This window comes from Aulostomus chinensis, chromosome 21 (genome assembly GCF_037954235.1).
Source record: "Aulostomus chinensis isolate RoL2024-O1b breed Wild chromosome 21, RoL_Achi_v1.0, whole genome shotgun sequence".
In the NCBI taxonomy this organism is placed as follows: Eukaryota; Metazoa; Chordata; class Actinopteri; order Syngnathiformes; family Aulostomidae; genus Aulostomus; species Aulostomus chinensis.
In genome coordinates this window covers 10,596,551-10,610,000 of record NC_141340.1, presented here as the reverse complement: position 1 = coordinate 10,610,000, position 13,450 = coordinate 10,596,551, and the positions used below count along the sequence as shown (strand labels likewise).

The 13,450-nt window shown below is 43.0% G+C and overlaps 1 protein-coding gene across 1 annotated transcript in view; it reads right to left on the bottom strand.

The window, feature by feature from the left end:
* The window catches only part of stau2 (staufen double-stranded RNA binding protein 2), an 84,473-nt gene that overhangs the window by 32,816 nt on the left and 38,207 nt on the right, over positions 1 to 13,450 (bottom strand). Inside the window, exons 11-12 of the mRNA XM_086191739.1 lie at positions 12,808 to 12,865; positions 5,402 to 5,760 (exon numbers count right to left, since the gene is read on the bottom strand). Of these exons, the coding sequence (XP_086047865.1) occupies positions 5,402 to 5,760; positions 12,808 to 12,865 (417 nt within the window). The remainder of the gene's footprint in view (positions 1 to 5,401; positions 5,761 to 12,807; positions 12,866 to 13,450) is intronic.

Below are 13,450 nucleotides of genomic sequence, written 5' to 3'. Positions count from 1 at the left end.
GAATGTAGGCGAGAGTGTGTCTGAGAGCAGCGGCCAGCGTGCAGATAATGCAGAGAACTGTTTGGATTCCAAACAAAGTGCCAGGTTAACACACCCTCCGTCTCCCCATGCTGGGACTGCGCGCTGGCACAAAGCCGCTATCGCTGCCTCGTGTTGAGAATGAGATGAAATATGATCAGAACTATCAAAATAAAAAGAACAAAGGCGAGTAAAAAAAAAAAAAAAAAAAAAAGATTATGCTGTATATTCAAATTTCCAATATGCTGTTCTGGCACTTGAGTGTATTTGATTTAAAGGTTTGCAAATGGGCTTGATTGTGCTGTAAAAACATCATCACTCAGTTTTGCCAAACACACAGACGCAGGCAGACGCACCGACACGCACGCAGAGGGCCACCATGTAAGCGGAGAGACTGTGCGCCGAGCCAGCACAGCATTAACGGTCTGATTTATACCACCGACAAAACTTGTTTTCGAAGATTGCTGTTCACACAAATATGCTACAGAGCGCAGCTGGAAGCCATCACCCTACCGCAAAAATCAAACGTGGTGGGATTAGCCTTCCCAAAATGTATTTTCTAACGCAAATCCCAGAATAAACAGAGAGTAGAGGAATGAGACTTTGAACGTTTGGATCAGATCAGGCGTTTGATGTTGATACAGAGAGAGATGAGAGTCAGGAGAAGAAGAAGAAGAAGAAGAAGAAGAAGGTGGAAAAAAGGAAGAGAGGAAAGAGAAGAAAAAAGAGACTGCCAGGCAGGGCACACGATGTAGTCGGTAGTATTTGAAGTGGTTTGACTATACAGCCAAAGAAGGAAGCGGAGGGACAGAAGAACAAACAGTGTGCAAGTGTGAGAAATCCTGGGAACCGCACTGAATGGATATCAACACCAGCCACCCGCCAAGGATAGTGTTTTTATTAACATGGGATTTCCAACTGATTCCAGCGCTGCTAAGACGACGGCTCTTTCCTCTTCTCTAGTTCCCAAACTGGCCTGAGATGGTGAGATAAGACAGCTTCATCGATGAATATCTCTGCAGTGTTATTGCCTGTGGATCTAGCAGGTGGACAGGACTGATCACTAGATACCATACAGCCCCGTTGGACAGCCTGGGAATGCTATTGCACAGAAAAGGAAATGATCCATTTATATAAAAAAAGAGCAATATCCTGTTCCACTAAGAGTTAAGATCTCATCTTTGGGAATGCGCACTTAAAGAGTGATCAAGTGGGCATCAAGGACAGATTTAAATGATGGCTTCATCTCTGCACACTTCATATGCACCTTAACAGTCAAAACTAATCCGTTGTTGCTTTAAGCAGGATTTTATTTCGGCAATCAAAACCCTGCAGGCAGATCTGATCCAAGCAAAAAAAAAAAAAAAAAAAAGGTTTTGTCATATTTTCCATTGCAAAAAACAACCTCAGGAGGGCTGTAACTTGTAATTCATGCTGCAAAGGTGCTACATTCACTGTACCTGCCAGTTACTTAGGGAATATATTTAACTGTAGCATGCAAACACTAAAGAATACCAAGAAGCTTATTTACTCTACTTCAGGTGTAACACACTCATGCGGTTTTCCTTGTAGCACTCACTAGCCGCTGCATGCTTAGAGCACACCAAACAGACCAAATGATGAGCATATATATGTATATATATATACAAAAAGACAAGTGCACAAGTCTTTCCTTGACAAACCATTATTGGTACAAAAATAAAACCCAGCATGTGATGACACACACTAAAGCTTTATTCACATGAAACTGGCCTTTCATCCAGACTTCCTCTCTTTCTCTCTCTCTCGGCTGGTTTCATTACTCTCTTCATTAGCTTGCTCAACCGCGAAATCACTCTGATTCTGCCAAACGTTTAGATATACAGAGAGATTCTGTGAACGTCCCAGGTTTTTTTTTAATTCTTTTTTTTTTTTTAACTTCCAAGAAGTGAGCAGATTATTGAGATGCAAAAAGATGAGACGGAGAAAAAGGGGATAAATCAACTCTGAGGCTGCAAGTCTGTCTTAGTCCAGATGTGTACTATGGCTTTATTTGAGACTGATGGGGGAAAAAAATCATTACAATTCCATCAATCCTAGATATTCTATATATATTAAAAAATAGTCTTCTCCTTTTAAAATATGAATTATTTGAAGCGGTTGCATTCCAAGGTAATGAGCAGCTGGTGGGGTCAAAACCTTCCACATCAATGAGAGATGTTGGATAAAAACTTGGTGGAAGAGAGGAATAAGCAAAGCGGAAGTGTGGCTCTCTCTCCCTTCTTCATCCTTGGTCCATGTGTTGTCTATTACCTTCTGCTTCTTTGTTTCTGCCCTACTTCCAGCGCACATACCCGCCATGCCAACAACACGCCAGCCAAATTAATAGGAAATACACACACATACAAACACACTGGAACAAGTGCCAGCATCCTTGCTCCAAGCTGGCGTGAGTACAGCACCACTGTTGCTTATCCAGTCAGAGCTTCCACCAGAGGCTATTTTCCAATCAAGTCAAAAGAAGGGCTTAGCAGGTAGGCCCGGGCCTTTGTCTGTGGAGCTGCCTGGATGAAACAGACACTATGAGAATGTCCTCAGTGCTTGCTCAGTCGCTTTAATCCATTGTTGGGCCGTCGCTGTAATCCGCTCACTTGGATAACATAATTACATTACAAAAACAAAGTTACTAATCAGACCAGGAGATTATTATCTGGTTACAAAAAAAGAAGAAATCTTACGGTGGATCAGAGAGTTTGTTTGTTATCCAACGTTCATGAGACAAAGCCTGACTGACACAAAGCGCCGCATTACGTGTGCAGTTAAAAAAAAGAAAAAAAAAAGAAAAGAAAAGAAAAGAAAAAGGAAACAGACAAGTGCATTTTCTGGCAAAAACATTAAAAAAATCTGTGGCAGTTTAAGCCCACAAAAACACATAAGAATACATAAGCCTCAAAAAGTCTGCCGAACATGACTGCGTAGGCAAGCAGAGGTTCTCATTACCAACCCACATGATGTGAAACATCCCTTCAATGAAACACATATTGCCTGCATGTCTCAATTACAGCCTGGATTCCTCCCTTAAAAAGCACACGGAAATATGCAACCACACTGATGCGTGTGTCTATTTACTCACATAAATCCATAGAAGGATGCACAGACAATACAAAAACTCCTATTTATGTAACAGAGGTTATAGTATGAGAACAAGAAGGATTTAAAATTCACACACAGGCTTATCCTGACTCCACTAAACAGAACCTGCTGTGTGTGTGTGTGTCTGTAAGAGTGTGTATGTGTGTGTGTATGCATATAAGTGTGTTTGGGCTTGGCCGTGCAGCAGAGCTCTCTCAGGTTACACACACACAGGAAGGCTCTGAGCAATAACAAAGGCCTTTCAAAGGAACCCTCAGCAGGTTAAGATAAAATGTTTTTGCTCAAACTGATAAAAAGCATCTGCGGCTTAAATGAGCAGGCGCTGGTATCGGTGGCATGGTATGCACCACAGATTAAAACAGACACCAGGCTGTCTCTCACTTGCACCTACAGAACGCTATGAGTGAGTTTATGCATGTGTTCTCTATGTGTGTGTGTGTGTGTGTCCATTAATGACAGAAGCACCTGTGATGTTTAGTTCCAGCTCTAAAGCCGCAGCTTGCCAATAACGTCCAGTGAGAAACAGAAAACAGATAATGTGTTTCTGAGTTGTTCTACACTGTAGACTCTTCACGTGACTACACTTGTCCAGTTGGAGTACTGCTCTAAACACTCTCCTCTTCTGAAAGGATTTTTCCACACAACGCTGCTGTGTTTGGCCTGAACCTCAAATCACACATGGAAATGCTTCTGTCTATAGAAGAGAACATGCCACGTGCGTGTGTTTTCATACACTGTGCCTTTTTTTTTTTTGTATAGGAAGGTTTCGTATGAATGAATGTGTTGAGGCTGATTATTCTCAATATTAGATGATAAAGCGTTCTGCTTTCATTTCTTCTGTGCTTTTGCAAGTTTATGGATACGGACCAAACAAAGCAGCACGTTCAGAAATCATGGTGTTGAGCAGCTAGTCACTTACGCTGAAAAAATGTTTTTTCAGAAGAGGTTGTGAAAGTTTGTACAAAATTAAAAATATATATTTTTCACCTCTTCCGTCCATAGGTACAGACAAAAAAAAGAAGCTAGGACGGGAACTGAATGTTGATGTCCGTGTGAGACTCTAAAATGCACTCTAGTGGATTTATTTTGTAACGTCCATGCAAACATAGCGGACGCACAGTTATGAGGGTGGTGAGGGTTACAACAGCAGAGCCAACAGAGTCAGTGTAACATTACAGTGTATTTCAGGCTTAAACCCCTTTCAGCAACACAAACCAGACTTCAGATCAGTTGCCCTGTAGGACTGAGAACAAAAGTTGTGTCCCCGCTTGGAAAAATGCTGATTTTGGGTTAGTGTCAAACAACTAGTGTTCGATGAGTCTCCAAGAAATGAATGTAAATGGAAGTAAATACCCAAGACTGACTTAAGGGAACATGTATGTGTATGTATTTATGTGTGTATGTGTGTGAGTGAGTGAGTGAGTGAGTGAGTGTGTGGCTGCTCTTGTGTGATGTGCCATTTTTCCTCTTGGTAGCCACACAGGTTGACCGAGACCACACAGCAGGAGAGGAATCAGTGTGTGAGTGAGTGAGTGAGTGTGTGTGTGTGTGTGTGTGTGTGTGTGTGTGTGTGTGTATGTATGTGCGTGCGTGCGACAGCAGGGGTTATGTATTTATGCGTGGTCACACTCACATCTGTGCTGGCACAGCAGCGTGTGTGCATACTGTCTGACTGTACAACAGGGTGTCTGCAACATTTTAAATTACGACGTGTAAGTGCTAACTGATAATAGTTAAAAGATGAGACTGCATTCCATGACTGAAATTAATGTGAAATTGGAAACAGTTGTATGCCAATCAAAGTAGAGGCCTTGTCGAGGGCTGGGCACCAATTTACAAAACCAAAAGGAAAATTATGGTTTCTTAGAATTTGGGTCTATCTTACTGCTATTGATTTGTATACTGCTGACATCTAAAACACGGGGAGTTCAAATGGAGGAAGCAGACAGTCAATACTGAAACAGGCAAGAAAGTAAGCAAGTACATCAAAATGATGGAACAGTGTGTGGGAGTAAGCAGTTGTAGGTAAAAGTTGGTTTGCAATGGATGTTTAAACATAAGACTTTGAGTAGTGCTCACCCCCCTGCCTTTATTCAATCTGAAATTATGACTAATTCTACTTTCTTAACTGTGTTAATGTGTTTCCATATATCAACCATTACTCAACAATGCTGTTTCCAGCAGCAGCAACGAGCGCTAAAATGACCCCTTCCACAGAAACCACAGTAGCAGCAGCTTCTATGTATCTCACCTGGAAGCCCTGGATGCGAGCCAGGTAGTCCAGCTGCTGTGCAGGTTGCACTGAGACGCCACAGGCCATGGCCGGGTTCTTCCCCTTAATGGGCAGGGAGGCGTCAGCTGTGGGTGACTGACCGTTTAGCAGCAGCTCCCGGGCCATGGTGGCGGTCGGGCTGGGCGAGGAGGATGAACCGCTGTAATATGGAGTGTGTCCTGGGGGCAGTGGGGCAGAGCAAGGCCCCATTTCTTTGGAAGTCATGTAGTTGATTGAGCCACTGCTGCCGCTGGGGCTCGGAGCGCCAGCCCCCTGCTTCCTGCTGGCCTCCATCTCCTGGTACACGTCAGGGCTAAGGTGGAGCAGACCCTTCTGGGCTATAGGGGCAAGGAAGAAGGGAGGGGTGATTGGATTTGATGATGGAGAGAGAAAGGGAGAGAAGGAAACAAAATGGTTGGATGAACAGATACATGTACAGGAATGAGAAGACAAGTGGTCACGTGGTTGACAAGAAGTCGAGAGGGATAAAGGTAGAAGAATGAAAGAAGAGAGAGTTGTTATGGCTCTCATTAACTACAAAAATGATTTGCACACACACACACACATTCCTCTTTCTCTCGCTACCAGACAATGCCAGGCTGAATTTGTGCATGTGTGTGTGCTAAGCTGTGTTCACTGGTGTGTGTATACAAGTGCGTGTGTTGGCTCCCAAACTGGCATTCCATCACCGGACGTAGATGACAGTTTCGTGTGGTTTGGCAGTTCTGAACTCTATCAAAGTGTCTGCTGGGAAAAACACACACGCATGGACGCATGCGTGCGCGCGCGCGCGCACACGCGCACACACACACACACACACACACACACACACACACACACACACACAGCCACAGCCACTTTCTTTCTCACTGTGAAACACAAACACAAAGACACAAACGGTGCATCTACCAATATCAACACAGCAACTATGATTTTATCAGTGATGGGAAACGCCACCTTCAGTTACACTCTCACTCCACAGAGGACAGTTGCGTTTGATGCTGGGGAAGCCCTTCTGAAGAGAGTATTTTGTCCCTGAGGTAGATGAATAAGTTGTAAAATAAATGGTTTATTTGTCAGTTTTAATTGTGTTTATTTTCTACGTCATTGTGACGCAGCCTTCAGATAGTTAAGACAGTTCAGTTACGTTGTGGTTTTTTTTTTTTTTAACTTTAAGAATGTCTAATTCTCCAGCATGAAAAAACTGGTCGTGTTTTATCTTGATGCGACAGGTTACTACAGTGATCGAAGACAGAGTCTGCACAAGGGGTTTTATTTTGAAAATTTACCAGCTGGTCATCTGTCTGACTTCCTGTGCAGCTTGACATGGCCTCGTTCAAATATAGACAAGGCGCATACTTTCAGTGGAGCAAAGTGGACAGACGCTTGTGGGATGTTTCTGAAGCGCACTGAGGCGTGTCCGGGGAATCAAAGAATTGTCTTAAGCGGAAGCGGTCAGCTCCCGTGGCTGCGACGCAGCTGGCCCTGGTGGAATCAAGTTGTAATGTCTCCTAAAAGCAGACCGCCAGAACTGGGGAATCTGGTTCGATGTCAGACCCGCGGTTCTTTTGAGAATATTTCAGTGGCTCGAGGAAATGTCCCGCATGATTTGGATTCGAGAGACCAAGGCATCTTTGTTGTCTGACCAGCTTTTCTCTAACAGGACACAGCTCATTCCAGACATGCTGAGGTTCGAGCCAGCTGAGCGCAACAGCGCTCCAAGAATGTTCTGATCCAGACCGTTTGGATGAATCTCTCTCTCGTTTATGTTGGCTTCCTGCACTCTGACATCACTGTCCTGGAATGATCATGACAGGTGGAAGAAGAATACATCAATGGGTTGAGGTTCAATACCTTTGTTATTCTGTGGTTGCGATCAAAGAGAAAAGAAAGAACATGAGGTGTGAAAGACAAAGAGGAGATGTGAAAGGATAAAAGAAAAGGATGCGCTGGGAGCCAGTTCAGATGGAAGAGGAGGTGGGGATGAGTGGATGTGAAAACCATGCAGAGCCTCCAAAGCCCAGCCAAGGTCACCACAGACAGGAAGACCAGCTGTGTGTGTGCGTGTGTGTGTCTGCGTGCTTGTTTGTGTGCGCATCCAGACCAACAGCTGGGAGAAAGTGCTAGAGTGAGCGCATGACTGACAGGCTACTTCCTGTTTGACTTACTATTACCAACTCACATACACACAGAAAAAAAACCCACATTAATACAGGGTTTTGCGCACTTGCACTCTTAGGTTTCTGGGAACCTGAGGACAGTATTTCCCATTATGAACAATATGAAGAACGCAATGAAACCCAGGATTTATTAGTCATACTATAACAAACACACCTCTGCCAGCAATGACACAACTGCCTGGACCCCCTCTCTCCCTCCTAAGCACGATGACAAGTTAAAATTGAATTTCCACAAGCAAAACTGTGCATTCTGAATGCATCATCATAAAAAAGAACACACACATACACACACACACATATATATATGAAAAAAGCTGTGAGGTTTAGCCAACATGAACTACATAGTATGTAGTAGTAAGGTAAGGGGGAGCTGGGAGGGGGGCAGCGAATGTAATCCATGTGAGTGTGTCAGTGTCGGTGTGAATGTTGAGGATGTGTGCATGTGCTTAAAGCTGGTGTCAGATGCAGTGAGTGAGAGCGTGAGAGCAAGAAGGAGCAGGAATTAAAGCGAAGGAGGAGGGATGGCGAGAATAAATAAGTGACAAGTGTATTTGTGTCAGGATGTTGCACACAGATTGTGAAACTAAAGCAAAGCATGAAGCAAATCTATGAGTAAAAAAGAGCAGAGAAGCAGGGGAACGCAAGAGTTAGGGAGAGTGTGTTTGTGGTGCTGGTTCCAGGCAGTTTCGGAGGGGTCCCACCCATACGCGGCGTCCGGTGGGCCAGGGGAGCTGGATGGAAGCCAGAGCCAAGCATGAGACTGATCGAAAACAGATAGGGCCAGAGCCCGCTGCTATAAATCACCACAGTGGAGCAAGACCTTCACATAGTTCACACATGCACACAATGCACAGACACACAGACACACAGATACACACACACACACACACACACACACACACACACACACACACACACACACACACACACACAGCAGGAAATGAAATGTGGCAACTCTAGTGAAAAGCCTGGCTGTGATGCCCATGGGAATAGACGAGAGAAAAATCACTCTCTTCTTACTCCGTGTTCTCTTCTTTTTACGCTGCCTTCCTGTCTCTTAGCCACCCTGTTTGTTGTGGCGCTGCGTCCCACAGCTCGCACGGGGCAAAGGACACAACCACACACTTAAATGTGCGCATGCACACATGAACGCGCGCGCGCACACACACACACAGACACACAGTGAGCTGTTATGCGTGTTTGGTTTTTATGTAGAAGAGCAAGAATGGGAGGACGGAGCAATAAATGAACTGCCAACGGCACATTTACCTATTAAGCTTCCACTTCGCCTTACATAATGCAGCATCCACAGCTTGGTGAAAAAAGCATGTGTAAGACTTTGATAAAACTTATAAAATACAAACAAACCACACCCAGGATAGTAATTCAAGACTTTTATCTCATCAAACAATTACTTATGCTGCTATACGTATATTTGCATCCCCAGGTATTGTCAAATAAAAACGTACAAATAGATAACTCTGACAGGCTGGTAAAACTTTCTTTTATATTAAGAGGGGAGCTGTGAGAACAAGCTGTGTGTTGTGCTTACAACATTAAAAAGTCTAACACAAACGATTCCCTCCACTGTTTGTTTCAGTCAGACCTCTATAAATCACACTGGAGCAAAGTCTCCAATTAGTAATTCATCATCCAGCTCCTTGGTTCGGCTTAAAATAATAATCTTGCTTCTTTTGGTCAATACTGAGTTTATTTTAGCCAAGTACTCAATGACTTTGGAGAGATCGTCCTTTTTTTCACCCTTTTAAAGCGGATTTCCTTTAACTTTAGATTAAAAAGTGATGTCACCGAGTTAAATAAACAAAATAAATATCACGGACACAAACTAATTTTGTATTGCCTTGTGGCTGGATGGGTGAATTCATAACAGACGTGTAAGAGAGACGACACAAGAGCATTATTACGTAACTGAATGTGGCATTATTTGTTAATCTGGGTTGTCCTGGTTTCATAATTACCGTGTTTGTAATTGAAACTAAAAATTGAATTTAACATGTTGCGCACATGCTTATGAAAGAGCTCATTTTTAATTTGCGAGCTGCAATTCTGTGAACCGATTCGAGTTAATCCCACTCCTCGACAACAAACTGCAGAGTCAATCAAAACAACATCTTCCACGCAGCAATCGTAGACACAGACCGAAAACTGAGACCAGCTGTGTCAATGAGTTGTAAATGGTGTTTATGCAATAAACATTATTTAGACATTAGCATCGTGTGAGTGTTGTGTGGTTTGGGGGAGGAGGTATAATCAGCAGAAAGTTTAGCTACATGCTGAGTGATGAGGAGAAATGACACTCATTTTTCATCCACCGACATCATTTTGATATCAAATTGGACAAAATGACAGCCGTGGAAGCTGCAGCAGCGGCTGTATGAAGCTCAGACCGACAATGAGCAAACACACCAATTTTCATTTGATTAGCTTTACCAATCTTCTTTCAACATGACAAAGCTCAGACATCACATTTATCCCCTCCTCCAGGCTGAAGCCGGACACCCTGTGTCAGAGCACCACAGCGCTGCCAAAAGCCTCAATTAGGTCCGAGTGACGACAGCACATTCAAATCTAATAAGGCTATCTGTTTGTTTTCCACTCTGCTGCTCCACATTGCACAGGCTATTCATTTGTCCCCTAAACTTCTCTTTCTCAAGCTGCTGGCATTTACTTTGCTGGCATCTAGAGTGCTCACAGTGTGGCTTTTTTTTTTTTTTTTTAAACCAACGCACGGGAAAACTGCTTAGGCAACAGCATGTTATGAATTTTTCACATAACTTATTTCACCTGTGCCACATTAACTGAAATCCCACAATGAGAGGGTTTAACGGGAAAATATCTGCCCTGTCAGATGCTGGGGAGCAGGAAAACAACTGAAAATAGAAAGTAAGTCTCGAAATAGCGTTTCGGCTTCAGCGAGAGGAAGGCTTTTTTTGTCATACTTATTTAGCCATCTTAACAAGAGATACAGCTGATAGGGAGCAGCTGTTTCCTACAAAACTGCATCCTCATGCTTGTCAGCGAAGGGGTCCTTTGAGCTTTACCTCCCGCTGTAAAATGAAATGTCCCTGAAGGCCAACACTTTCCCATGCAAATTAATACATAAATCCTGTCATAAAACTATTCCATATTTGTCTACAGTTGACACTGGCCAGGGTTTGGTTTTTTTTTTCTTCTTCCAAATGAGGTGATGACTACAGAATTCATCTCTTCCCTTCCTCTGGACCGGTTTCATATCTGGCACGCTGCAAACACTCAAACTCTTAACAAGTATATAGTCTCAGTTCTAATCAAGTAGCTCATTACACTTGATCAGCTACAATACAAGAATTAAACATGGAAATAGAGGAGAAAAATACCTGGGAAATTTACTCTTCATGCAGCAAGATAATTAATCTTAAATTTAAAAAAAATATATATATTTTTGCATATAAACAAAATATTTGCCAATGGAAAATAAACAAGAAAATTAGGTTTTTGGACCTTTGTAATAAATTGCAATCTTTCTGTCTTATATTAATTGTACTTGGAAGCATTTTGTACCATTCTGAGCAGAACATACAGTTTTAGACAATCCTTGTCAGTTCGAGTCCATCATCCTGCAGCTTCTTATTCACAATACTGAGTTACACCTATGAAAATAATGGAGTATAATTCAGATATATAACCCATGTAACTGTGAGCCGGGAGGAGCGAGACATGCATAGCCTTTGTCCGGGTGCCAAAAACTGCGTATTTGTTAAGTTTGCAAAGATTTACAGGTGTGTTTCGGGTGATGTAACCAGTTTACAACAGTTGGAGATATATATATATATATATATATATATATATATATATATATATATATATATATATATATATATATATATATATATATATATATGTCATCGCACATGTTGAGCATGCATACATACATACATACCTGCAGGATGTAAACTATTACATTCTTTTTCAGTTCGAGCAAGGCAGTTTGGCTCTTATAAGAGGTCGGGCAGATGTAGCTCTTAAAACAGCATGACCGCATCGCTACGAGAGGCACTTTCACATTTATCTCTTCCTAGTTTGAGCGTAACCACAATTACAGTACAGACTGCTGTCCTCAACACCAAAGGAAAATTCAGGACTTGGTCCATTTCCATGAACTATTTATTCAGTTTGCTTGAGGTGAGAATGTAATCACAGGCCCTGATTAAGAACGCAAGTGCAGTGTGGGTTGAAAACAGATGCTGCACTCAAGAGAGGATGGCGGGAGTAGCTCTGACAGACAGAAGAGGAGAGGCTGCGGAAGGAAAATTCATCATATCTAAATGTTAAAAAATATAGCCGGTAACATCAGTGATGATCGATACAACAATCCTTGGTTATTCCCATCCCTTTTGTCTTGTTCATCTTTTTTGCCAACTCATCAATATAGTGTAATGTTAGAATTAAAGCTATCAAATTGATCACAATAGGGTGCAGGTTTTGTTTGCGTCAGTGGGACAACAGATATTTTCCCTCTCAGATGTTCTCTCGAACAGATGCAGGGCTGCATTTCATTTCTTTACATTAATTTTAAGTGAACAAATCAAAACAAGCCCTCAAATAATAAAAGAGAAGTTTCTACTTAGTACTTAAGTACTTTCTACTTTAGTACTTCAGTACTGTTTGCCGACTTATATACTACAAAGTCTTTTACCTATGAGGTCCCCATCTTATTTTCTCCATAGATGGCGACGTGACCAGCTAAGTGAGAGCCATCGTGACTATCTAGTGGGTTGTTCATCCTAAAAGCATCATGCATATTCTCATATCTTATCATGATATCTCTTGCTCAAGAGTGTGTAGGATTACGTGTTTGTGCGTCTCTGTCTCTGTCTGTGTGTGCTTGTGTGTTAATCCTGAGTGAAAGGCTATGTTTTTTTGCACAGGAAGACAGGGGGGTGGTAATGGAAGGGGGGACTCCCCGGAGGGTCTCAGTGTGCCGGCCCTGTAAGCCTGTGTGAATGAGCCTGAATTCGCAGGCTCCCCACGAGGACGCACGGCCAATTAAGCTGACAGTCAGAAGCCCATTGACCAGTCACAGAGATTAAACGCCGGCCCATCTCGGCAGCTAAAACCACCTGCGGATACAGGGAGGGATGGAGAGACGCAGAAGAAGAGGAGGAGGAAATGGAAAGAGACATAGGGAGACGTGCGGATACTCACTGTTACTCGTCGCTTCGGTAAAAGACGCCTTTTGTCCATTCCAGCCTTTGTTGTCCATCTGTAGTGACGCAGAGAGAGCGAAAGAAAAGGGAGGTAAGAGAGATGTAGATTATTGAACAGACAGCTTTTTCACGCATGTCAGACAAGTTCCTTCCTACTGTTCAGGCCACAAAGAGACGAGCGCTCACAGGAGGAGATGCTTACGGAGCCTAGTGTCTGTCTAGGCCAGCTATTTAATTAGAGGGGTGGTCAATGTTTAGGTCCATAAAGGCTCCTATTCAGTGTGTTAGTGCTGTTGTGGTATGCATGTCTGCCTACACAAACACACACAGCCAGAAACACACGTGTGCGCAACAGAGACACAAATCATTTCTGATCTGTGTGACAGCTGACACTCACACACGTACGTACATACACACACACACGTATATATACACACACACATACGCACGCACACACAAACATCCCGATGAATAAACAGAAGGGGAGGACGGGATGTACAGAGAGAGAGCGAGAGAGACAGAGAGAGAGAGAGAGAGAGATCTAAAGAGACTTTCCTACAAAACAGGAGCTTGGCAAGCACAATTTAATGGCTCAGTCGAGATTGGGGTTGTCTAAGGATCGAGAGTGGGAGAAGTAGGAT